The 27,973-nt window shown below is 41.2% G+C and overlaps 1 protein-coding gene across 3 annotated transcripts in view; it reads right to left on the bottom strand.

Moving 5' to 3' along the window:
• Positions 1 to 27,973, bottom strand: part of gas7b (growth arrest-specific 7b) — a 53,630-nt gene that overhangs the window by 5,691 nt on the left and 19,966 nt on the right. The window contains exons 1-10 of one of the 3 annotated variants that reach the window (XM_046377394.1): positions 27,243 to 27,408; positions 19,176 to 19,253; positions 17,363 to 17,451; positions 16,165 to 16,218; positions 13,123 to 13,212; positions 10,322 to 10,437; positions 10,025 to 10,099; positions 6,178 to 6,256; positions 3,601 to 3,729; positions 2,871 to 2,994 (exon numbers count right to left, since the gene is read on the bottom strand). In XM_046377394.1, coding sequence (XP_046233350.1) covers positions 2,871 to 2,994; positions 3,601 to 3,729; positions 6,178 to 6,256; positions 10,025 to 10,099; positions 10,322 to 10,437; positions 13,123 to 13,212; positions 16,165 to 16,218; positions 17,363 to 17,451; positions 19,176 to 19,253; positions 27,243 to 27,282 — 874 coding nt within the window. In that variant the 5' untranslated portion in view covers positions 27,283 to 27,408. Of the gene's footprint in view, positions 1 to 2,086; positions 2,136 to 2,870; positions 2,995 to 3,600; positions 3,730 to 6,177; positions 6,257 to 10,024; positions 10,100 to 10,321; positions 10,438 to 13,122; positions 13,213 to 16,164; positions 16,219 to 17,362; positions 17,452 to 19,175; positions 19,254 to 27,242; positions 27,409 to 27,973 lie in introns of those variants that run through there. The other 2 variants (XM_046377395.1, XM_046377393.1) reach the window with 2 other exon arrangements.

The following is a 27,973-nucleotide window of genomic DNA, read 5'->3' as shown; positions in this document are numbered from 1 at the left end:
TCTGTTTACTCTTAGCCAGTCACTTTCCTCAGGTCGCACACCTATTAAAAACTTTTACAAACCAAACCTGACTGCTGCTAATGCTACTCTTCCACCCCGCCTCTTTTTCCCCTTCCACCTCCTAACACGCATGCTGTTTTTATTTTCACTGTGTGTGTTTGCGGCTGAAGGCCAGATCGTGTACGGCACGTGAGACATCCACGTGTGTGTGTGTGTGTGTGTGAACGCAGCCTGATAATTGCACTGGACTGCTATTCCTTGTTCATGTTCGGCAGTGACTGCTGAACCTGTCCCGACGCTGAGGCTGGGCTGGTGTTTCTCAACAGTTTGTCATGTCAATCAAATGTGGGCGGCGATTATGAGCTCTGCCATCAGGGTGGATGCGCCCTGAAAAACAAACACCTACAAACAAATGTGTAACTATGTGACAAGCTTATGTGAGGCTGAGTGATATGTCAGAAAGTTTTAAGCACATTTTCTTTCTCAATATATAATGCATTGCAATATCAGCAAAAAATATACAAAACAATCTACAGTATGATAAATAGTATCATTGAGGTTTCTCGCTGCTTGTTCCAGGGGATGGGTCTAATTGCTGGAGCACTGATAGTGTTTCGGGTGATACACATGTGCAGCAGTGTGGTATTTCTCATCTGTGGCGGGAGCAGTAAATACTTTAAAAAACAAAAGCCTTCTATATGAGTGGTTAGAAAATGCTTTTTCTCTCCAATGTGACTGGCTGATAGCACATTGTCAAGCAATGTAAATTATCTACAGTGTATTGTATGTTTCTACTGGCTGTTATATTGGCTGTATTGCCAAGCACTGAGCCTGTGCAACAGCAACCGCTCTGAAGATAAAGTTAAAGCGCAGTGTGACGGCAGCACTAGCAGGGAGGAGTCGTAAAGCCAGCAAACTCACGCAGTAATGTCGGTAACACAACAATGTGAAGTTTGCTAACATTAGACACCATGAAACACTCTTTTCATACACTGTAATCTCTCATAGATGAGAAGACTTTGTGGGATGGATGTTTTTTCACAGTCAGATTATTAATGTGCATGTATGTGTCCCCTGGGGGACTATGGAGCCCACGCCTCCCTGTCAGTCTGTTGTGACCACAGACTAGTCGACTGGAGAATGTTTCTAACCCCCCCTCCTTTCCCATCTCTACTAAAAAAACCCTCCCAGTCTGCCTCGGAGCGCTGATAAAGCTCATGACTCATGCAAAAAAAGGCAAACGCAGACTCTCGGTTCACAGCCGATCTCAGGTGACCGCTCAAATAAAGGGCTGAAGAAATACCGGGATTACAGGGATTAACGTCCTGCAAGTTAACCGTTTACTAAACCGAATGAGTTCTGCTGTCAGTGATTTGTAGCTGATCTGAGAGCAGCGCTGACACAAACCACTGCTGATCATCCTCAGATGATCTCTGATCTCATATAGAATCTTACATCTGGTGGGAAAGGACTTTTATAGGCTGAATGATGAAATCCAGATCCACATGTCTGCTATACAGAGCACAGCTACATTCCAACATTTTTTTTTTTTGTGCACATTTTATTTAGTAATCCAGCTTAACATAAATGTTTGTACAAGTTGATTTAGAGGGATGTCCAAACAATGATCAGTCTGCTTGTCTGATCAAGAGTGACATATCTTGACTTATCTAACCAGAATGCCATGAAATTCACAGTCCCCAGCACTGACATATATAAAGAACGACAACGCGTCTCCACTTCCTCCCACTGTGCAAAAATGAAGTCAAAATATCCCTGACTGGAGTGGGGGGGGGGGGGGGGGGGGGGTAATTTATGACCTGTACTGGAGTCTGACACCAGGACGCGATCAAGATGTTTTGGCTTCACCTTTGGGGAGCTTTCATGTCATCCATCTTTGTGTACAGTCATCCCCAAAGGACGATGATTTCAGTGAACCTCTGACCTTTAGTGCAGCGCCACCATCAGGTCAAGCTGACGTACATCCTGTGGATAGCCATGGCCCCCTAATTATGAATCCTAATGCTTTTGCTGAAACTCCTGACCTTTATTTCACAAAGAACACAAAATCTGTTCACTTGGCAGACCATTTTGAACACTTTTGAATGCTTTTCTCTGCCTTCAGCCAAAAATGTCTGTACACAAAATATTTAATAATCCAGTACAAAGAATTCCAATAAATGAACAAATTGTGTGCATGGTCCACAGAGGATGAACTAGACACTTTATAAAGCTGCCACTGCTCTCTGAAAACATTACTGTACTGCAGTACAAAGATGATCGGTTAAACAGACTAAAATATTCTTTACTGAGTACAACCCTGCCTTTTTTAAATGGCCACAGGGGATGGATCCCTTTGGTTTTATGACTCTGTAACCACAGCAACCCCCTCAAGACAAACTTCACATGTTTACGCCTTGCTTATTGTGCACTGCAGCCTCTAAGGGGCACTAGTAGGGCTTTTATCAAAGTTCATCGAGACACTTGGTGACAAAGTGACCGTTTGCAGGACAAGGAGGTGAACTACAGTAACTGGCGAGACAACGGCGTTCACATAATCCAGCTTTAAACATGCTAAGTTTGTGGCTTTGCTAACTGTCAGTTAGTGTTAAAATAAAAGCAGAATGAGAACTACAGCTAAGATAAAATAGCTTCCTCCATTTTGTTCACCCAACACTGTTATAAAGACTATTGATTGGCGTCAGAGTTCCCCTAAGTTGAACATGATGTGTGGATCTTTTGCTTTTACACCGACAGACGTATGAAGGCTTGCCGGTCAGTGCTCCCTCCTATCTTAAACAACAAACACCTGAGTGAGACTGTGACCCCACTGTGACCCTGCACTTTGACCTTTGACCCCTGGCTCTGACCTGCTTGTGTGGATTTCCTGCGGGCCTTCTTGATGTCTTCTTCAATTTTGTTGCTGAGTTTGATCTCCAGCTGCTGAGTCTTCAACTCCAGCTCTTTCTGTCTGTCAGCGAGAGCTTTGCGGGCCTGTCGGAGGTAGAGAGGGACTGAAGTCAGAGATGTGATCGCATGTCACAGCTGGACGCAGAGAAAACTTTTTATCCTAAAGCAGCCCTCCTATAGTACTTCTTTTAGTAAATGATCTGCTTTAAGTCACAAGCAAGCAAGCGTTTTCTTAAACTGATGTGTAGTGTTCTGGAAACAAATATTCTACTTAAAATGATAAGGGTTTGCAGCTGCTCTAAAATTACAGTCTGCTTTCATTCATCACAGTGATAAGTCAGTCTGCTACAAACCTTCTCAGTATTCATCCATCACCCAGTCTTATGTCTTATGACAGCCAACATGACCAGTATCCTATTTCCTGTCCTGCTTTAAATGCTCAATTGTCCATTGTCCCTTCTCCCAGTGAAATGACAGATGATGTGTGGACGATCTGAAGTTGCCTTCAGGCTTCAGGCAACTGCTTTCCATTGTACATTTACAAAAAAGCAGGAAACATTCCAGAGACTGCTGTCTGTTTATGGAATTTTAATCAGCAGCACGATGATTTCTGAAATTCTACTGCTAAGGGCAAGGACAGGCTAGTGTTGCTGTACTCGTTCTTATATCTGTATGTGTTTTATTGTGTACCTTCTCCACGGCTGCGTAGCGACCGACCAGCTGCTTCCGTAGGTCGGCGATGTGATGGTCGAACCTCTTCATGTCCTTCTTAAAGTTCTCCCTGAAGGTCAGTAGAGGTTTTTCCACTTCACTCTGGAGCTGTCCAAAATAAAAATATTCTCACATTAAATTTACAGGTGCCACAAGTGGCCACATGTGGAATTGCATGTCATGTGATGCACTCCAAAAATCTTTTTTTTTTTTCTGCTGTATTTATAATTACATTATCATTTTTATGAGCTTATATGTTTCAAGCTGGAGACCAGAGAGCTTAGGCTCTTCCCATTGTGTCCTTAAGGGTGATGAAAGGGTGTCAGAAAAGTCATTTCCACTCAATTTTATTGTATTTTCCCCACAGCAGGCTGTGGCGGGAGATAGAAATGACTGTTTTCAGCATACAGCTGAATTTCTCTTTAGTGTCACTCAGTGATGATGTACTGGCTTCACTGTCTAAAAGCATGCAAAACTTTAGATTACTTTCATAATCCTGATAACTAAAAAGACAAAATCCGTCAGGCAGCTTTAAGTGCTGAATGACAACGTTGAATAAATGCAGATGCGGATAAAGTAACTCTTCGTGCATATTAAAGCTGCGTTGAAGTAAATTTTATTGTTTTCCCAGCAGCAAGTCATTAAAAGAATGACACTATTTAAATTTCAGTAATGATAAAGTTATCATTCAGAAAAGGGAAATCACTTTAATATACCCGCCCCCCCCAACATAACTGATTTAATTATCCAAAAAACATAATTAGCTCCATGCCCTGTAGTCGCTTTCAACATTATGTCATCATCCACTCACACTGGGATGCTTTAGACAAGAAATGCTTTCAATTTGGAGTCAAACAACAACCAGAACGTCAGATATCAACATCGCTTAGCTTCTTTTTCACATTATTCCTGATTTGTGAAGGTAAATGACACATCATATGAGCATCAGATACTGTTATTTTTGACATAAGTGACTTGTCAGTAGCAAGTCCATCACTGGTTATCTGATCCTTAATAAGCGATGTGGTGTTCTGGGCCAGCCAGTCCGTGATGAATGAGATCTGCAGCTCCTTCCTGCACTCACACTGGAAACCACCATTCAAAGTTAATTTCCACTCAAATCCTTCCTTCTCCTGCAAGAACGTGGAACTGTGCCGCACATCTGTGCATCTCTGGAGGATAACATCACCGTCTCCATTTCCTCCATTAGTCCGACAGTAATCCTGGCCTCTGTGTTTGTCTTCCCTCTCTTAGCTCTCAAGATAAACCACACCAGCACTACACAAAAGTAAGAGCGGTTCCCCACATTTCGGTTTTCCTCGTTAAGACCAGACTGACGTGAAAAGATAGCAGGTGATAAATGTTGAGCCTCGGTGTCGCATGTATGTGCCTCAGCCCACAGAGCCATCAGGAAGCCCTTTACTCCATGTCGTAATGTCTATCTGCCTCATGAGTCACGTGCTCTTGGCGGCGTAATGTTTTGTGTTGTAAACCCCCACACTGCCTATACATTAAACATTAAGAGAGCTGCTGATGTATTTCAAACACTTATTGTACAGTATGTTAAAGATGTACCCTGACTGCTGACCTACTGGATTGGAACTGGCACTGATGCTGACCTGATCTATAGTTCATCAAAAATTCAGTTTTTGAATCTCATTACTTAAAAAAAAATGTTTCTGCTTTTAGTTACATTTTTACAGTTTTCAATGCAACAACAATGGGATTCATGTTACATTATGGTTGTAGGATCTGATGTGTTCTGAGGAAAAGTTGGATTGGTGCTTTGGTGCATAATGTAAAGATTATTATGCCAAGATACATTTTTGAAATGGTTCGAGAGATGATGTGGGTGAAAAAAAATTTTTTCCCCTAGTTTTGCTTCCCTTTTGTTGCAGTTACACGTCAGTCAGTTGTAGTAACGCAGTAACTCTACTGTGCCATTCTGCGTCACAAAGGTTTTGGTTTTTTTTCACAATTTTTCACAAATTTGGTCAGAAGTTTAAATCATTATTGTGTTAAACATTACATGACCGTCATCACAGCTCCCACTTATGCGTCACTGCATCCAGATGTAAAGTTAAGTTGTGTCATAAAGTCAATGCAAAGATATGAGTGAATCTGAATCGATCCTGCTCTGAGGCCAAGGACAAATCGAGGCGAAGACACGTCAATATTTCATGTTAAGGACAGCATTCACAGCCACAGTATGTCAGTGCTTTATGTCTCTAATTCATGGGCCTACAGAGACAAGAAGACAAGAAAAAGGGTCTGGAAGAAATAACGTAAATAACCGGGGTCGTTGGTGATTTTTGGGATCGAGACTAAACTGTGACACAAACGCAACAAAAAACACAGTCCACACACATGTGGTTGGTGTTTACATTGCTTGGTGGTTAAAGCTAATGTTTGTACAGTTGGCGAATTTAGGCTCTTTAGAGGAAAGTACTCACTGACTTCAAAAACACAGCAGTCTTTACAGATATGCATGAGCATTACGTGTGGCATCAAGCAGGAGGCAGCTATTAAGAGGTGGAGAGAAGTCTGATGAATTACCTTTGAGGAGAACTTTAAGTGAACCTCAGCTTCATCTGCCAGGCTCTTCTTCAACTGGGCCCAAGCCTCCCCCAGAGTCCTGGGAACAGATAAGAAGGAGGGTGAGGAAGAGTGTATGTGTGTGTGTGTTTAATATCTTACACAAGAAGGACCACACACACTTTTACATAAGGACATGCAGGGAGGGCAGAGAGTGTTGAGGAACACACACACACAGATGGGGGTTCAGCAGCAGAGCCAGTGCAAAAGTTCGTGGATGCACAAGCAACCAGTAAATCTCAAGAGCTGAGCTGAGGTCCACAGCCAGTTCAGCAGGAGATTAGGATGTATGGGACATGAGATACGGCTCATCCTGTTCTTGCAGATCTCAGTTCAGCTCTCCAACACAGCTGGGGGCAATAACACTGACAAGACTTGAATTGTTTTGTAGATAAGCGTTACAATCATCTTAGCCTGTGCACATGACGTAATAATTATACACCTCTTGTCTCATTACTAGGCTACATATTTGTTTTGATTTAGAGAAAGCGAGGGATTCATAATTATCTCAGAAAGTAAGTGGAATGAGGCAAAAAGCCTCTTCATATTTCTTCAAGCCAAGGACTGTAAAACAATCATCCAGCAGGCAGGCAGTCACAGCCACAAGGCTGGGGTCCAGGCACGACGGGTCTTTATGGGTAAGTGGGCTACTTCAAAGAGTCGCTCTGAATGGAAGACATGTGTGGAATTCCCTCAGACTGACATCCAAAACATTCCTGACACTGTCAGAGCAAAGTCTAACACCTGCAACTCTACGGCATCAAAAATGGGTCAACTTCAGTGCTACACACATACACATACTTAAGTGTTTGCTGTATCTCCAAACACAGTTTCCTGAGTTGAGTCTAAACTCAAATATTCACCCAAGTGACCTAACTGGTGAAATGATTTTTGCACGACTGTTTTTCCTTTTTTATTCTTGTTGTTTGTCATATCTGCGAAAAGAAAAAAAAACAAAAAACCATGTAGCGTATGGACACATTCATAACTTTTTTAGATCCTTTTGTCATTCTAAACAGTGCTTACACAGCACAAAGATAATCACATAACTTATTTTCATACAAGGCAAAAAGGTGACAGAAAGTTGAAACTGAAAGTGTTTTAATGCCGGTGTTTCATTTTTCAGTTCTCATTTTTTTCTCCTTTATTTTGACACTGAAATTCTAAGGCTTTGTTCTGTGTCCATAAAGATAAATAAATAAATAAATAATTTCCTAGAAAGCGGTGAATCTTTAATGACCTGCTCAAGTAGATATCAAATCAAAGAGAATTTCTCTCCGTGAGTCTACAGTCCTTCAGTGTTTGCAGCTTGAGATCAGGCCTTTTCATGGCGTCCTTAATATGATTAACTCAGGGCATGCCATGCTGTAAGCTCATGCATGTCCACCTTATAAACATTCCAGCTGGAAAAGCTGCAGCGCTCCAAACGCTACTCACACTCTGCAAATTACATCTGGCATGTCTCTACAGTCTTACAGTTCCCAGTGACAGACATGCCCACAAAATCCTGTATCTCAGGCAAAATGTATCTCCTGCCATGTACCCCCACCCGCTACCCCCCATTCGAACTTATACACTGCATGATTACATAGAGTTATATGAAAAGTGGTCACGCGCCACGGGTACATCTCTGCCATACAAATGGTAAATTCAGGAATAAATAGACGGCTGGTTCTAGCTGCAGCCGGTTGGACAGTAGGAACTGACCAACAAAACAGCGATTGTGCTGTCTGACAACAGAGCTGGCCTGAGGGAGAGAATAATGAAAGTATTGTGTTGCACTTTTCGGGGTGTGGGCAGACTGAGCCGGCTGGCATAATCTGGATTCTATATGGGACAATTCCATCCCACGCTAACCCTCTATTACCCTGCTGATATGAAGAGGAGTTGTGTTATATGCATGTACACAGAGCAGGGGAGGATAAGCTTAGCTAAAAGTTGTTTTCACGCTATCTCTTTAGCACCACACACGTTGCCCACGTTTTTGGTTTAAAATATGAAATTAAGTGTACAGACTTATCACTTTTATGAGGTTAAGTGAGTCTTTTGCTTAATTCAGAATGTAGTGCCACAGTAGACCCAGTAGAGAAGAATTATCAAGTTAGCAAACAGGGTTTTTGTTTGCTAGAACTAGCTAACATTAGCCATCATTACTGGTCATATCAGCTCAAGTAAGACTGTAGCAGCAAAACACCTTTATGCATTTAAGTGAGCAAGGATGTTTTGTTCCTTGTGAATTACATTTTTCATTTGTTATTTTGTTTTCTGATTGTAATCAGTCTTCTTCAGTTTGCACCAATTGCTCTGTTAATCATGTCTGAAATTATAACATTGCGTTTTCACTGTGTAGAAATTTAGGAAACGTGAAGTTCTAACACGAAAATTAGTTGCAAAACGTTCACACCTGGATACTGCTAGGTGTAGCTGTCGCGCAGCAGGCTAAGCTAGCTTGTTTTCCACTCTCACTACGCTGCATCTTTTATTCTGACAAACTTAATTTACAAGTGATTGGCAGGTAAACCCAATTTATCCTCTTTAAAGCTGTTCTTTCTGAAAGTCTTGTTAGGGTTTGTGATGCTAGAGTGACATTTTGTCATGTTGCTATGCACTCTGTTCTTGTGGAATCTCTTAATAAAGATGAGTTTAATAACGATTCCACAGGCGGCGTCAATACAAATCACAGCTTCTTGTCTTTGTGGGTGTCTTGAGCTGGCCGTGCCCTCTCTCAGCTTCCAGTGAGTTTACTTTCCATGTTCCTACATCCCCTCAGAGAATCAGACAAAGACTCACCCTCAGCATGATATTCCCTCTGCTGTCAAAGAGGAGAAAAGAGGAGTGGCTGCAAACTGTCTCCCTGCAGGGTTTCCCTGTATTCCCTTTCCCCTACATCCCCCAATGCGCACAACTAAACGTCTGCCTCCTCAAATCTCATTGCCCTCATCTTCACTCTTACCCCCCTCCTTTACATCTATACCTCCTCCTCTGCTCCTCTGCTCTCTCTTAATAGCTGAAGTATGCTGCAGGACAGAGATCAAAGCATCTGGTGATTTACAGGAAGGCCATACTGTTTCATAGCATCACTGACAGGGCCTCGAGACCCAGACTCACACCGGGATGCCTCGCCTGGCTGGCTGGCTAGCTCACCGAGGAGCTGTCTGCCTGACTGGCTAATTGGCCAACTAATTCAATTCACTCAGTACAGACTTTAAAGCTAGGTTATGTAACTTCTAAAGTACGAAATATCTAATTCTTCCTCCTATGAGTGAAAAATTGAAGCAAACTTTTAGAGGCTATGAGTCCAAATCAGGTTTTCTGTGAGATCCATGGAAGTATGTCTGTCACTGACAACCTCACAATACAGCAAGAAAAAAGCTTACATACAGTATGTGACATTAAGTACACTGTAGTAAACATGATTTCAGCCATCAATATATTTCCCCGGATCATCTGAATCACCATCGCCTTCATGGCTGTCGTTCAGCAGCTGACCCTGACCTTTGACCTTGCTGAGTAGAAAAATGTCCTCTATGGTGCAATAAAGTATCACATTGGCATTATTGTTCTATTATTATTAAAATCTACTCGGAAAGAGGAAGAAGCCTCCCAATCTCCAAAGCAGCTGAGTAGTGGAAAAATGTATTTTCCAAATGCTGGCATGTACGACGTAGGTTTTCCTCTTTTTCTTTTCGATGTTTTTGTTCACATCGTCCATGCAATCGCCATGCATGTGACGAGCTACTCCACAGTGAGAGGGGGTCTGTCCTTTTGTCTTTCTCCTGAAAATGCTTCAAGGAGGAAGGGCACTCACCCTTCTTCCTGGCTCGCCAGAGGGATCTGAGAGAGCTTGGAGAGGTTCTTGGCGTACTCCTCTTCTATCTTTATCCTGAGAGGGAAGTAGAGAGTTTCATTACCACACAGCTTTTATGCAATCTGACTGTTTCCATGTGAGTTTTCTGTGTTGTGCAACATAGTGATGCACATGAATGAGCACACAAAAGAGGAAGTGGATTGTTTCAATGACAAATGTTTTCACGGTTTTCATGGTAACCTCAGAATGAAGTGTGAAAAAAAAAGGTAAAGAGATGGCTGATGAAAAAGCCGATACCTCTCTCGTATGAACTCGGCCATCTCTTTCTGCATCTGTTTCCCCTTCAGCTGTTTCTGCAGCAAAACCTCAAATCCTGTAATGCAGCCATTGCCCTGGGTATCCTTCTTATCAGTCTGTGAGATAAACACAGGAAGCACAGGAGAGACGCATTCAGTAAACAAAGACTTAGCGACAAACGTGAGAACACCTTGACCAATACGCTCAGTGAAACACAGTGTTTTTGGTACACTCCCTCAGTACAGAGCAACAAAAACAGGCTGAATTCACTGGAGCTTTAACAAACAACGAGGCAAGTCCACTTCTGATACAAAGGACAAAATGTAGCTGACTTGAGAGGATAATGCATTTATATTGGTGAAAGGTATCAGTGTGTTTACGTTCACTGTAGTGCCCTTTTTGTTGTAAATTAATATCAGCCAACAAATGACTAAGTTTAATGTGCAAGTTGGCAGTGACGACCCGCCACAGAATTTTCAACAAAGTGTGCAGTTCTTCAGGTGTTCTGTGCATTATAGCTTCTTTCAGCTCATTGTTTCGGTTTTGGAAACCCACAACTTTACCGGTTTTGTTCAGTGTATTTGTTCAGTGTCTTTTGCTGCAGCAATCTGATGAAAAACCCATAAGTAAGACAAAATAAGCAGCTAATTGGTAAACCCTGTGGAGTCTTTAGCAGCTGAGGAGACATACACTATATAGACTAAAGTATTTGGACAGACAACTTTATAATTGAATTCAGGTCTGGTACGGGGCTGTATGTGAGGGGTTAGGCTCAGCCCTTTACTTCCAGTGTAGGGACATTTTAATGCTAGAGTATACCAAGACATTTTGGACAATGCTATGCTTCTATCTTTGTGGCAACAGTTTGGGAAAGGTCCTTTTGTATTCCAGCATGACTGTGTCCCAGTGCACAAAGCAAAGCTCCATAAAGACATGGCTGGATGAGTTTGGTGTGGAAGAACTTGGCTGGCCCACACAGAGCCCTGACCTCAACCCCATCCAACACCTTTGGGATGAACTGGAACACAGATTACGAGTCAGGCCTTTTTATCCAACATCAGTAAACAACCTCACAAATGCTCTACTGCATGAAGGGGCAAAATGAATTAATTAATCATTAAAGTCCCTGTTGGTGTAACAGTAAGGTGTCCCAGTACTTTTGTCTATATAGTATGCTTCCCTCAAAAGTTTGTGGACACCAAAGCTAAAAGGAAAGAGAATACTGGGCTTACATTATCACGTGGACAGAAATGCAAAATGAATGCTCTTAACACCTTAGCTGTAACAGCGTTTTTAGGTGAAACTGTTAACCTCTACAAAAGACTAGCAGAAGCCTTGCAGAATCCTAGAAACTATTTCAGTGCCAGTCAGAGTTAATTAGTGCAAGAATCCTGGTGCTTTGCTGTCACAGCAACAATTGTTCCATCTATTCTCTCTTGAATTCATATTTCAGAATTTAAGCTATGCGCCTCAAATCTGTCTAATCCTAATCATAGGGTTCTCGTTTATATATGATGTTTAAAAAAAAAAAAAGATCTGTGCCTAAAGGCAACAGTAAAGCGGTTACTGAAGTTCATGTAAACAAACTGATGACATATCTAAGAAAGTCACATGAGTTTAAAGTCCTGCAATCAGACCAAACCAGGACGTTCATCAAAACCTACTTGTTTTACCAAAACCTGTCATTCCCTGACTCTGGAGTCCACATTCCCCATTTACCCTTTCTTTCCACTGTGGTGTCACCTCCGTGTGCATGACCATAGCGTGTCAGCTGCACACACCAATCCTGGTAGAGACGACACTGCAGGGGTTGAAATGTCCGAACAGAGCGGCAGAGGCCAGCTGGCTCACTGCACTCCAGCCTGTTCCATGTAATGTATTATCCCACCGCACCGCGTGGTGGATCTTATTAAAGCTGATGCTGACTCTCAGCATGCAGCACAGCCAGTATGAGATAAATATGGAGTCATGTCGAAAGATGAAAAGGATCTGGTGTTGTTTTTGTTCACATGGGCACCAGCAAATGTTCGCTTAGCCACTGACTGGAGACAGCAGTGGTGCCAAAGGTAGAATCACTTCTTTAAAGGATTGCTTTTCTGGCTTTGGTTGCTAAAGCTGAATAATTTACTTTAAAAAAATGTCCTCATCACTTTCCCTTCAGGACATGAACTAAAAAATTACTTTTAAACATATAACGATGAAGTTATGCAATGCTTAACCCTTTAGCTCAGTTTATTTATTTATTTAACTATTTTTTGCATCGACATTGCATTGTGACCATAGCAGAAAGTAGTATGTATGCCAATGACATTACTGTTTTTGGTTCCAGTGTGGGAATCTTTGAGGTCACTGTAAGGTGCGTTAATTTCATAAGTCAGAAGCTGGACAATAAAATAAACTGATGAACAGTAAATACAGATTTTAGATAAAACCTGTGCGTTTGTTCATATTAACTACTGACAGTTCCTGTTACTCTAACAATAGATGTACAGATAAAAGTCACATTATTTTTGAAAGACAAAAACAGATTAAATATGCTAAATATGAGGTGAGATCTCAAGCTACATGGAGTACCTTTTCTACTCATTCACGATTTGTTACAATAAAGCATCTGAGAAACTAATCTAACTGGAAAGTTGCATTTATTTCAGTAGTCCAGGAGTTGCATGAGAAGAAGAGTTGCAATTTTTTGGTGTCACAGTGCTCGTGATGATGTATACCATCAGCTAAATTACTGCCAGCTTATGCTGGGGGGGGGAGGGGCTTCATTTATAGGCCCTTAAATACTGAGGTGAATTTACCCAGAAGTAGTCGCAGTAGCTCCATTCGCTTGGTTTCAACAGCTGTTGCTCTGGCATGCACGCAGGAGATGGGAACGTCACACAGTTAATCTGAGAGAGAGAGAGACAGGGAGAGAGAGAGAGAGAGAGAGAGAGAGAGAGAGAGAGAGAGAGAGAGAGAGAGGGACAGACGGACAGACAGAGAAAGAGAGCACCACAGGGAGGGCAGTTTAATGGGGCAGTTTTTAGTACAATGATAGACAACTTTGCTTTGATGCCACTTTATTGTACAGCAGCACTATTAGTGCTCCATGTGTTAACAGATGATTTATACAAATACACATACACACACACACACAAAGACTGCTGCTCTGGTATTCAAGGTAGTCTGCACTCTGTTGCTTTGGCAACACTCTCATCTCAGCAGCTCGGTGAACACACCAATGTAAAGAAGAGATTTCTAATCGACCCAGCATTGTTCATTCACTTTTCTCTACTCGTCTTGCCCTTGGGGACACTATTTTCAATACAGAGCCTTTGTGGCTCTCAGTCTTTTAGGATTCATCATTCAGCTCTCTACCACAAAACTCTAAACTTCTGCTTTGGCTGAGAGCAACCAGTGAAATGGATTCCCAAAGTTTGCCTTTAATTATCTTAGTGCAGCTAATTGTCTGCTGCTCACTCCCAGCAGCAGGGATGTTGAATCCTTTGGCTGCAGGGCTCCCTGCTGTGAGCTGCTTGGGTCTGCTCTGCGGTTACGCAATGCATGTCACTCTTGTACTTTCTGAGCCCAGGGGCTTGGTGTCGTGCTTTTTTATTTTTCCTTTAAACCTCTAGGATGGTAAGAAAGGTAGAGGACAGTCACCTCTGGCCTCTCAGATTTCTGAAATGCAGTCCCACAGGATAATAAACATCATAGCTGCTCTGGATACAACTGTTCAAGATTTGACAAGTCATCGCTTCCAGGTTTAGCAGAACCAAAACTTTGGTTTGCTGTGAAAATACAAAACTTGCTTTCCACATTCCTCAGCTGCCCATTCAATTTTTCATGAGAATGAAAAAGGAATAGAAATAAAGAAACAAAAGGAAAAAAAGAAAACCACACATCTCAAAAAGGGACTAAATTAAGTCACGCCTTTGCAGTGAAGAGATGCAAACAGGCCCCAGGTTTTGCAAAGTCTCCAGGAAAAACAAAAGGAGCTTTATCTTCTCTCACATTCATTCCAATTACCTCAGGAGGTAAACAGTCTGCGGTAAGGATGCGTGGTTTCTATTTAAAAAACTTCACTCGGCACAAGAGAGCAACCCTTCTTTAATGCCCAAGCCTCGCCTTTCAGCACAAACTGACAAATAGGGTTCTGCTGATGACTTTTCCAGAGCCAATATTCACATTGAAATGCAAGAAGAAGAAGAAGAAGGAGGCCTCTAATTGAACCTTATCTTGGCTTATGAAGCTTGTAATTTGTCTGAGAGAGTAGCTCTCCTTTTAATAACACTGAGGTCCAGAGGTTGACAGCTAACAGGGCTTTTAACTGACCCCCACTTCCTTTGCTGAAGCTGAGGGCAAAGTTACTTCCAACAGTCTACAGTGAAGGGCTTAGTTTGTTTGCCTTCACGCACACACAATGATTCCAGTGCTTTCTTTCCTGACCTTTGGTGACCTCTATCAGTTGACATTCACTACACGCCTCCTCTGAATAGTGAATGGCCAATATTAGCTTAAAGGGACAGTACACCCCCAAAATCAAAACAACATATTTTCCCTCTTACCTGTAGTGCTGTTTATCCATCTGGATTGTTTTGGTGGGAGTTGCAGAGTTTCTGAGATATTGGCTATAGAGATGTTTGCCATCTTTTGAATATAATGGAACTAGATGGCAACCAGCTTGTGGAACTCAAAGCACCATATAATATGGCTAACTAGCTTAGCCTACCTGCGTTACAGAAGTGATAGATAGATAGATAGATGGGTAGATACTTTATTGATCCTGAGGGAAATTCAATAAGAGTGATAGTTCATAACGTCTTCCCTGGGACAAGTAGCCAACAGGAACTTTCAATTATTCATTCAGCTTTAGATCATTTTTTTAAAGATTATTTTTAGGGTTCCTGTTTCTGCCTGAGTCAGTCAGAGACACAGTTTCAAATAAACCCATGGAGTTCACGTTAGCTAGCTAGTGCTGCAGAAATCTGCCAGCGACAGTTAAAATTTGAGCTAACAAAAATAACAGTAATCGGCTAAAGCTGAGAAGCATAGTGTTCTGTCGGAAATCAGAACCCTGACTTTTAAGTGAAAAAAAATACTGCTCTTATGACTGTAAGCTGCATTGTGCTAAAATCTAAAAAGGGCCTAGCCAGGTGTCAAATTATCCCCTCGAGGCTTGACCTTTAGCATACAGTAGCAATTAAGCTGTTACCAAGTGAACTTCTCACCATCTCTCTCTCTCTCTTTTGCTTCCTGATATAACCATGTGCTTATCAATAGCATCGCCTTGGTTGCTATGGAGGCCAAGACATACCTTCAAGCTTATGGCTTTAAAAAGTCAAAGAGAAACCCATAACGTCATAGCAGTTGCACCTGCTTTTTACTGAGCATGAGGGCCGACACAATGGGACCCGACAATGGAGGAGAAATCATCTGGATGCTGGATAGGATGATGTCACTGTGCATCTGCACACTAGCAACTGACAACAAGCACCAAACAATGACGAGAGCAACACTGGGAAGGAAGTTAGACACATTCACAGCTCTTATACGGCCAAGATGTAGTTTATATCTTGGCCCAGTGTATTAAATATATGTATAGATGTGTTTTATGCAAACACGTGATGAAGCATACAAGTATCTGGGAAAAGAAATTACATTAAAGCAATCTGCAGTCTTGGAAACTGCATTTCCCTAAGCGACACACTCCAAACTTGGGGAAAAACAGACAAAAAAAAACCTAACAACCTTAAAACCTAATCCTCTGCTGGTATCAAATCTGGTCCTTCAGGGCTACTGCAGAGAGCTGGGGGAGAGTTCATGGTGAGTTAGGAGTTTCAGTTAGTTGCCCCACTCACCGTGACTGTAGTCTCCTTGTTCTGTTTCCTGGTGGGTGATGTTGATCCTGGGCTCTGCGGAGAGAAGAAGGACGCTCCGTCAAAACCTCCGTCCTCCATGTCAGACATGACGGCTCAACATACACACACTGCCACTCGCACTCACACAAACACAGTTGTTTTCCTGGCAAGCGCTGTTAGCGTCTGTCTGGTGCTGTCTCTGCTTCTGCTGCTGCCGCCGCTGGTGTGTATGCATGTGTGTTAGTGTGTGTGCGTAGCTGTGCAGAGCAGGGAGGATAGTTCTGCAGAGCAAAGCAAAGCATGGTTGGCTTTCTCTCTCTGTGTATGTGAATGTGGATGTAAGTATGTGTGATTTCTAACACTTGAGCTTAGAATAGAGAAATTTCCAGGAATAAACCAACAGTAGGATAGTGTGTGTTGGGAAAAGAAATTAGTATGAAAGAAGCATGAAGTGAGATGAAGCAAACAGGGAGTTCCACACTTCCTCTCCCACAATAAAATGAAAGATATCAAAGAAAACAGGACCTTCAATCTTCAGCAGCAAAAATGTGTTTATATTTTTTGAATGACAGAGTGCACAAGGATGAGATGCAGAAAAGGGGGTAAATGAGGAGACAGACTGAAGTGGTGGGTGGATCCTGTAAAACTGCACCCTGACTGCCTGGTTAATTATGATCAAGGGAGCAGATACTGTAGGAGGGATTAATCTGCTCTAACTGCCATCAACTTCTCCATTAATAATGAGAAGTGAAAGTGAGAGGGGATTTGATGCATCTGAATTGTGGAAAGACTACATCATGCATCATAATTATTGTTGTCAATTTCAATCAATTCAAATTTTATTTATATATCACCTTATACAGTCAAAATTATCTCTAGATGCTTTACAGAGACACAAACGTACTGTCTTCACCCAGAGACTATTTTGGGCCTAAATTTGTTACCAGTAACACCAATCAAATTGAATGCTTATGTTGCTCTGTGTTTGTATGTCTAAACGGTTAGCTAACACAGGTTGCTGATCACATATAGCTTTAAAAAAAAAAAGAGAAAAGACAGCATGTTGTTAACATTCAGTGGAAACTTAACTCTCTTTCAGCTGGAGTTTATGCTCACTAAACAATTTTTTTTATCCTGTGGTAGGTGTGAGTCATGTTGTCAAGACAAAGTAGTAACACTGCTCGGAAGACAGCTTTACCTGTGGTTCTGTACTGCTCTTCCTCACCAGACTGTTGTGTGAGTGCTCCACATGATGCAAAGGACTGCCACCTGAGTGAAATCCATTCACTGGACAGAAATGTGAAAAAGAGGGAGAGATCCCAACACGGAGAGAAGGAGAGAGAGAGAGAAAGAGAAATTTCATTAGTATTTGGTGTTCACAGATGAGCTGAAATCAAACCAGCCCAGTACTTAACTGTCTGTCTGTTTTGTTTCTGCAGCTTGATAAATATCTTTAAAAGGCTGAGCACAGGAATTGGGTCAGACCAGCTATATGTAAAGTCCTTTATTTGGTGTTAACCTCATTAGTATAACATTTGAGCCATACTGCAGTATTTGAATGAGGTGATTTTTTTTTATCTGCCTGGCTGACAATTACAGAATCTTTTACTCAAACTTAGCATATTAGAAATTTTACCACAGCAAGCTTTGGATGTCTATCACTCAGTCAGTTCACACAGGAGTCTGAGACTGTTTACTGTGAGAGACATGTCAACTGTGATCATGGACTGGAAGTAGAACATAGGAAAAGAAAGGCTAGCATATGTTGAATGAACTTGGGCGCTCCACTGATTTCCGCCCAATTTTAAATGAAAGAAGGATTGCACTGTCGCCAAAATGGCAATACAGATTTGCCAATCAGTATCAAGCTAACTTTGACCACCTCCAACCATCTGACCTCCACTCATCAGACGGGGTGAGGCTGAGAATGATCTTGATCAAAGAGTTGACCCCTTATTTCAGATTAACCTCAAACAGTGTTTCAAAAGTCACCTTCTGAGATGATCGTTAAATAATCTTTGATTTGAGGTGATGTAAGTTAAAATGATCTGCTTTTGAAGTTTGGCCTATTCATGCATCCATCCATTTTCTATAACGCTTATCCGTCAGGGTCGCGGGGGAGCTGGAGCCTATCCCAGCTGACTACGGGCGAGAGGCGGGGTTCACCCTGGACTGGTTGCCTGTCAATCACAGGGTCGTCACACAAGGACAGACAACCACACACTCTCACACTCACACCAGGGGCAATGTAGAGTAGCCAATTAACCTAATGTGCATGTTTTTGGTATTGTGGGAGGAAGCCGGAGTACCCGGAGAAAACCCACGCAGGCACAGGGAGAACATGCAAACTCCACATAGAAGGGCCCAGACCGGGATTCAAAACTGGAACCCTCTTGCAATTACTCTTGTTAATGCATTTTTTGTTTTCATGGCAGCCTTGATGAAGCTAATCTACACTCATGCAGGTGGCTGTTTCTTGACTTAATACGCAAGTTTGAACTTGCGAATAGCTGGTGAAACAAGCTCCTCAGCTTAAAAGAAATTTGTTAATAATATTGTTCACACATTCAAAAGGAGCAAGAATTTTTGCATTCTTTCACTGAAAATTTGAAATTAAAAGTATCAAAACAAGACAGTTTTAGGTTTTGCTGTTTAGCTTGACACAAAATTAAGTACTTGTTTATGACAGAAGGGATACAAACGCATGAGGGCTGCTCCCTACATTCGAGCACTTCTTTAGAGTGGTAAACATCTCTCAAACCTTATTGGCTCTTTCGATTTATCTGCCTTTCGAGTAGGGCCAAAAGAAAGACAGAGGAGGCTTTAGTTCTGCAGTTGAGGCCACAGATAAAATTAGTCACGGGAAGTGTGTGTGTATGTGTTTGGTGTGCATGAGCGGTTGCTTTGTGCCACTGCGGAATTTTAGGAGAATTCACAGCCCCAGGGCTCTAATACTTGAGGAAGTTGAAGTGATAGAGGGTTCATATTAACAGAGGCACATTTGTAGTTACCTGCTGGCAGGGAGTTCTTGTGTCTAATGGACATCTTGGGAGTCCCAGGGGTACTAGACGGTCTCTCCCATGTCGTCTCTGATGTTGAGAAGAAAGAGGAGAAAAACAGTGACATCAGCAGAGCAGCAACAGCTGTAATGTTATTTTTGTCATTTTGTTAAAGGAGTTGGAACTATTTGTGGGGAACAGTAAGAAGTGATTCCATCCACAGGTGCAAACTTGGCAGTCAGTGGCTAAACTGAATTACTGCCTTGCAGCTGTATGCATCTGCCAACCACTCAAGTTGCACATAACATCCATGTCTTGATATGATACTTTATATGGACAAAAGTATTGGGATACAAACTCTGTGTTATTGAATTCATGTGTGGTATGAGATGATTTTTCAGGGCTTAGGCTAGGCCTCTTATCTTAATGCTTCAGCATACCAAGACATTTTGGACAATGCTATACCTCACAAATGCTCTATTGCATGAATGGGCCAAAATTCCCACAGAAACACCCCAAAATCTCATGGAAAGCCTTCCCAGAACGAAGCTGTTATGTTGGAATTTCATAAAAGGTATAAAGTGTAGTTCTTGGCTAAATGGAAGTTATCACTATATTGACAGGAATCCAGTGAAATATTTCCAAGGTCAACCAAGGTCAAACATACTGTCTTCACCCAGAGACTATTTTTACAGAGGAGTACGAGAGTTTCATCACAAGGTGCAACAACAATAACCTGAAGCTCAATATCATCAGAACCAATGAACTTGTGATATACTACAATGTTTCAAATATGGAGGTGGCAAAGAAGCTATTGATTCTTTTTCTGATTTCGGTCTTCGAATGAATTATATCTTCACAAACCTCAGCATGTGAGAGCAAATTGTAGAATGAACCATTTAGCTAAATGTTCCCATTGTACATTATGGTTAAGAGCTAGCATTAAGTCTCAAGTCTAAGTCCCAAAATCCCAAGTCCTGAACTTTGACTTCCAAGGTACAAAATTGCTTTTATCTCATCATGACCAGAATTAGACAACAACCTTGTGGTGGAGAGCCGTAAATTCTGAAATACTAATCCTAATAATGTCTTTAAAGTATTGCAAATGTATTCGGTGAATAACAACATCTAACAAAAACTAAATTCCATAGAGGCACTGTTGCGTTTCCATTATCTGCCCCGATCTGACTGCTGGTGAAGATGCTGTAGAACAAGGATGACCCTAATATAGAAGTGCACTCTTTGATTTTTCCTCCCGTATGTCCATTCTCATCGCAGCACTGGGCTCAATTAGCTCTTTCCTGTCAGCACAGAAATAAGAGGCAAGGACATTTAAAGAGCTCTTATTTCATTTGGATCTTTTTGGCTGGCTCTACTCCACTCGCCACTGCTTAGCAGAGGAGACAACTGAGCCAAGCCCATCAGCTCAAATAACACGCATGGAGGGGATAACTGGCAGCAGGCTCATGAAGAGTGCCTGTGTATTCACATTTGATGAACAACACCAGCACACAACCTTTACTCACTGGCCCCAAATGCCTCAATTGCTGTCTGTTAGGTTGTCATCAACAAATCAATACAATGAAAAAAAAATAGGAAATTAACGGAGGAAGGTACAGCATAATGAACTTATAGCACAAGGAAGTAGTTTGTTATTGGGACTGTCTTGCCAAAGGGACAGCTGCCAAAACACCATTTAAAAAATGACTAATATCCACATTTAGCATGTGGATAATACCAAGTTTGTCCCACATTCAAAGTCAGAAAGACAAGATTTAAATGACAAATTAAGCTTATAAACATTTGGCTACTTTTAATTAAACATGCCCTGAAAATTAGTTTTTTGTCAAATGAAACAGCTTTCAAAAAAATTACATGTGACTTTAGGTATAAAATGCGAATTCCCACATATTTACTATAATGTTTGACACCTGAGTGGAAGAATTTTAGTTTCTAGGCAACTGGCTTTTGAAATGCAGATTGCTGATCATTTCTGTCAAACATGTTTTTATGCTTTTATGCAGGTGAGAGATCAGACGTGGCACCTGCCAGAATCGTACCTCCGGATCCAGTGATACATATGCAGCAGCAACAGCAGGAGTGATTCTCATCAGTCACATTGTCACAGATGAGCTGAAGTCTAAAAAGCTGTCAATCACTCTAAATTGCCTTGAAAGTCTTGATTGTGGAATATAAATCCAAGTCAGTTCAATTTACCCACTTTACCATTTATGGAATATTTTATCAATCCTTTTCAGAGCTGTCACAGATGGTAACAATGTGAATCCATGATATGAGTGATGATATGTAGCATATAAGCATTCAAGGTACATGAGGATGGTCTTTTATGAAACCACACTTCCATTTAGCATGCACCACTGGTTCAGACTCATTAGAGTGCAGCAGCAACTCAGTGGCTGACAACAGAAGACGGTAGTTGCAGTGTAGCACATGTGTGCGAGTGAATGCATAAATGAAAATAGTCACCAGCAAGTCTAAAAACAGAAACACCCTGGCATCAGCTTACTGTCCGCCAACTACACCACAAGTGAGGCGAGACATCACTGACTGGAGAAGGAGAAATGCCCTAGTTAGCTTTGACACTGCTATCTTTTATTCATAACCATATGACTCTGGTCCTTGATGCATTAGCTACCTCCTGTCTCTGTATTTGATCAGTTGCAGCCTATTAACACTCTGTATTATGCCAAAGAGGAAACACTGGTGATAGCGCTTAACGGCTTTCCTCTCATAGCAATAAAAGTAACAGCCATAGAAAAAGCAGGAGATAAACTGTAGCTATTGTGGAAAACAGTTGGCATTTACAGTTGCATAAGACAGAACTGAGTGGGCAAGCTGGTGAACACTTTTGATTGACAGCTGAGCCAACAGTGGCATAAAAACACAATGTAAACAAATCTCTGCTGGACATGTGTTTACAAGCCAAAGACAGACAGCATTTTGTTATCAGAATAATAACCACCACTTACCTGTACAGGTGCTGAAAAGTAACCGAATAAAGAAAACCACTGACAACTGTCAGTGTAAACTGTTAATGCAAACTGAGAAAAAAAGAATAGCCAATGTAACTTATTCAACAGTTCAACTACTACTGCATTGTGACATCATGCCAAGACAAACAGGGCTGAACGGCGGGTACATCATATACAGGCAGTATCATGTAAAGAAAACAATCCAATGATGTAGGGACGGACAAAAATAACTTTTTTCAGCCAATGTTGACAACCAACCGTTACCCTTTTCTATGACCAATATTACCCATAACATAACTATTTTGAAAAGAATAACCTGTAGCTTATGCACATGAGAGTAAAAAAAAGGCTATAATGTTTAAAAAACATTTACACACACAGCTTCAGATCATCAGCTTTCAAACTAACACAATCCTAGGAACGTGTTAAACTTTTGCAAAAACCGAAGACAAACAGAAGCTGACGTGATAGCAGCAAATGTCTTTATGCTACAGCTGACTAGCTAATTAGCTAACCAGCCAATCAGCTGGTCACGTGACCAAAAAGAACCACAAACTTTGAACTGTAAAAGAAACGTATACGAGCTAATCGTTAGCTCTTTCTGGGGCGTGGACCCTCAACACAATATTTCATTTTAGATAGACCTTATTTCATGTAAGAGCAAATGAGATGCTTTTACAGTGAAGTGTGAATCAGATTTCATTCAAAATATCTGGAAACTGAGGGGACGGTCGGTCGACTGTAAATCTACAGTATGTGGGCTGGGACAGTTGAGTATTTGGTTTAGCGTGTTTATAAAGCAGTCCACTTGTCAAGCCGGGATGAGTGGAGAGTCTTAGGAGACGGCTGGTACAAACTGCAGCACCCTTCACTACTGCACCCAGCAACACAGGAAGGAAAGCCTAAAAAAAAAAAAAACAAGCTCCGGCACAAGGACATGCAGCCCTCACCCACGCACACTACTGTTACTATGGTGATGCTGAAACATAAACGCACGCTCGAAACACACACGCAGGATGGTATCTAATCTATCTGAACTTTAGAGTAACAAAAGGGGTGGGCCAGTGAAAATAGCAGAGACGCTATAAATACCAAATGTTTCAGGAAAAATGTTATCAGATGGGTTTGTTTAGAAACAGTTGCTGCGGTTGTGAATTTCAAAGAACCACAGGCCTTTAGTATAGCGAGTGTATGTTAGGACTGAGCAGTCTCTAGGCTTCCATTTGGTCAACATGCAGCAAAGACACAGAAAATAAGTCCTGGAGGTTTTCTGTCCCCTCAGATGCCACTTTTACCACACCACAGCAGCAATACTGCTTTATATATGAGCCAGGATACAGATGTTTTCTATGTGCAATGGGCTATGAAAATTAATCATTTTCTCTCTTAGGAAATACTGTGGAACTCTTGTGATTTCTAACTCCATCCCTGTGGAATGTGATCAGCTTCACTGCTAAAGAAAAGGCTCACCAGTCTGTCACATGAAGACAAAACTGACTTAAATCCCACAGATCCCACAATAACATGGAGACAAAGTGTGAAGAGTCAAATGTTTTGAGGTTATTTTAACTGTAAACATCTCATCAAAACATAAGTCAAGATGGTCAAATAGAGAAGCAAAAAAAAAGAAAAGAAGGAGCAACTCCGCTGGTCGTGTAGCTGGGTGGAGCCCTCGGCTAATTCTAGATCCCCTCTCATGGTCACAGTTTGACCACTGCAACCATGATCAGAGACGTACATGATGTGAACTGCTCTGATGTTACACTGGTTACACTTTTTAAGTTACTGCTAAGCCACAACCCCATTTATATGAAGGACACAGGTGAAGAGAACATGTGAGAACCACTCTTTCAGACAGCTTTGTTCTTTAATGGCACGTATGAGTGATTTAAGATGCGTGCACACCTGCAGCGTGGCCCATTATGATGTGGTCCAGTTCATATTAGCACTAAACAAACAAACCAAGAGCTGTATGCCTGAAGTCACGAGTGGGAATTAACTTCATGGGACAGCTTTGATCATCATCAGTACTACGTGGTACTCAACACATTTCTGATTGCTGCACTTTAATTACAGCTTACTGTTTACTGTGTTTATAGTTTCACAGAGAGCTCACCAAGAAATGAACTCATCTAATATGGGCATTATTAGATTTGACTGTAACCTGACTTCATGTAGGCCAACCATATTGTGCTCAAATTTAAACGTTAATAATCAGGTAAAGTGACCTATTTTGTACTGTACTATTATGGACGATACTTGCTGTGTGGATGCTACGTTTTAATCTTTATTTTAAATGAGAAACTGCTAAATTCATGAGTAAGGCTTAAGTAAGACTTTTTCACTTTCTAATATATTAGGGAAAATCCCCACAGACATATATGTGTTACCATGGTTACCAAACAAAATATAGGCAATAGATTCTTTCTAATCAAGCTACAATCAACAGTCTTTTTTCTTTTTAATATTAGCTTAGCTTTTGAGTTCATGCTAAGATCTCATATATACCATCAGAAACTCTTGGCTGGTCTGTTTTGGGTTCACCTCACAGCTCAGCTTGAACCCTCTTTTTACAGGATGCTCTGCCAGGTTATTAAGTTTGTGCCAGAGTGCATGGCATACACTTTCTGTTGGCAGAAAGTACCTAGCAGTACTTCTCGCTTTAAAAGAAAACAAAACAAAACAAAACAAAAATGTCAGCGATCGCACAAATAGTGCCTGAAGTCTCCATTTACCAATCACTATAGTGCAAAGAAGTATAGAGTGTCTACTGCTTTGGGAGCAGCGAATGTGCGAATGAGGAACAGAGAGCCTGTAAGTCCACAGTGGAGGAAGCTATTGTAGCTCATTAGTTGTGTTGCACAACCCAGTCTTATTTAACCGTGACTGATAACAAAGTGCTTCACAGAAGGGACATGGTTTGCTGCTACTTGAGCTAACATACTTGCAAAATGTTCACAAAGACAGATTATTTTCCCTCTTCAATAAACATCTTACTGAAAAAAAAAAAAAATGATGCACACACCTGAGAATGAAATGCCTGGAGAAAGAACCAGAGAAAACAGAAAGAGGCTGTGCCTGATTAGTAGCTTGCCTGTTGTCCAGTCACTCACCATCCAGCCCTGCAAAGTCACTAACACCAAGCTTCAAATATTTTGCAAAGACACACCGATGAATTTTAATGTGCCACGCTCTGTTGTGACCAGGCCTCAAGAACACAAAAATGTTCTTACATGAGGACCATTGTCGCCGTCTGTGGGACTGGTAGGCACTACCTCTGAGAAACCTGCACTTTATTACATCCCAAAGTCAAAGGCACATGCAGGCTGCCAAGACAAGATATTAGTATCATCAGTCAGGTTTTACAGCGAGGTCACCCAGGGATAGTAAAGACAGGCTATGTTGCTATGTCTCCCACACAGAGGAGGGCATTAAACTGTCTCCCTGCCAGTGTGTGTGTGTGAATATGTGTTCAGGGAGACACTGAGTGGTGATTGTGTTGACAGAAATAAGGCACTATCAGCAGAACCAGTTCTTCTACGCCCTCTGTCTCTCACTGGTACCATCTATGCTGCAGAGACACAGAGTGGACGTTTAACTCCATTACTGACTGAGGAAATCGCTCAGGTATCATTTTATGATAAATACAAGCTTGTCAATGAAACATTTTTAATGAAATAGGGAGTGTTATTTTTAATCTGTTTAATCTCTTTGTGCAGAGTGACAGATGAAACTAGTAAACATACTAGTAAACATAAGCAGTAAACGTAAGCAGCTCTTTACCTTAGAGGTCTGAAGAGTCATGTGTTGGAGACATGTTTTAACATCTTCAGTCTCTTTTATAAAAAAAATAATCACATAGCAGTCCAACCACATCACAGCTGTGCTATTTGCAGCAGGTATGAAAATGTCCAATGAACACCTAAAACTGCACTGGGTAACTTCTGTTTGCAAAGAGATGTTTCACAGTGTAAACAACAAAGTGCTCCTGCAGAAAAGCTACCCAAGTGCAACAATTTGGATTCAACTTGTTGTATATGAAATTCTAACATCAGGCTCCACTCACAGAGGACAAGAACAACCTTACCAAATGTAAAGACCCATACAAGACATGTAAAGAACTTAAAGCAGCAGTGACGCTCAGCAAAATCTTAAGAGCAGCTGCACTTACAAAACGCATATAAAGATCATTCAAGGAATGGGAAAAAAAAAAAAAAAAACTAAAGCAAGCACACATAAAATTTCTATGATAATTCCTACACAGTGTGCAAACAACCACACTACGTACGATAGCTAATTAAGTTAAACTAGTAAATCTGACAAACCACAGTCGGTCTGACTTGCAGATTTAGTAGCTTAGCAGCAAGGATGTCAACAACAAACATTTTGTGTAATAGTTCTACCGTTCGTGTTGCCTAACTGTTTCATTGTTTACAACCTGTCTGATCGTCTGACTGCCCCGTCTGCTTCCTGGGCGTGGGGTAGCACCAAAACTCCACATCTTAGCAGTTAACTTGGTGAGTACAGTGCTATTATTAGAGATGGGAATAATGACTAAAAGTAAACTGTAATAATGATCCTTTAAGCCACTTTGATTACTTTCTCATAAAAATGAACAACATAAGTAATGAGAGACATGAGACAAAGACACTGTGTGAAAGGGACAGCATCAGGCACTCCTCAGAGCCATGACAGTCAAATTTGAACACACAGACCTGAAACACACAGAGTATTACACTTCCAGGGGATATCTCTATATATTCATGTCCTTTACAAATAAAAAGTTCATAAATCCACTTAAAAATCATAGCAAAGCTCCTTCTAAGTCCAGAACTTAACTGAAAATCATTATGTTTTCAACATTTCATATTTTAGTTTCAATCACTTGGTCTTCACAACCATGGCTGCATTGCAAACAAGAACTGCTAAAAGCTAATATAGTAATAATGGTGTCAAAATGGTGCAGCGTCGCTGACGTACAGTCCTGAACCCTGGTGCAGAGTCACAGAGGTGGCAGGGAGGCAGAAATCCAAAACAATAGTCTATTTAAATTTTAATCAAAAAACTCAAAACAGCACAAACTTACTGTGGCAATGGAACAAAAATACTGTGGAGACGAAAAACATGACGAGACAAACGCGAATCCTGGCATGGCGACCAAGCAAATCCTGACCTGAAGACAATATAACACACCAACAACAGTGACAGGGAAGACGAGGACTAAATAGACAACATAACAAGACACAGGTGAAACATTAGGGAGGAGAAAGCAATCAGGATAACCAAAAGCAAAGCTACATGAAACAGAGACACACAGGGGAAGTGACACTTTCAAAATAAAACAGGACATGACAAAAACCTGGAACATAATACATGGAAACACATGACAAGACAGGCAAGAAACATGACACATGGACTAGAAACCAAAGGACAAAACATAACCAAACCACAAAGCGTGACAAATTTTCCAAAATGTAAACAAACTTAGACTAAACAAGGCTCAAATTGTGACCTATAGTGTCACTCATGGAATCCATGGGAATGTTATACATCCAACGTGCAAGCAGCAGCGGTCTCAGTTTTGTGTGGGGGGTGGGGCAGTGTCATAAATGTTTTGGTCTGATCTTGTGAATGTGAACAAAAGCTGAAATCCCATTTTCAAAGTCAAGATCCGGGATTTGTACTACCTCTTGATGTACATTTTAGTGTTCATTCAATAAGCATTAAAGGAGTATTTCAACATTATATGAGAAATGTGCTTTTTTTTGCTTTCTTTCTGCTAGCAAGATGAGAAGACCAATATCAGTCAGTATCAAA

Source organism: Scatophagus argus, chromosome 21, assembly GCF_020382885.2.
Source record: "Scatophagus argus isolate fScaArg1 chromosome 21, fScaArg1.pri, whole genome shotgun sequence".
In the NCBI taxonomy this organism is placed as follows: domain Eukaryota; kingdom Metazoa; phylum Chordata; class Actinopteri; family Scatophagidae; genus Scatophagus; species Scatophagus argus.
This window is presented reverse-complemented; position numbering and strand designations above follow the sequence as displayed.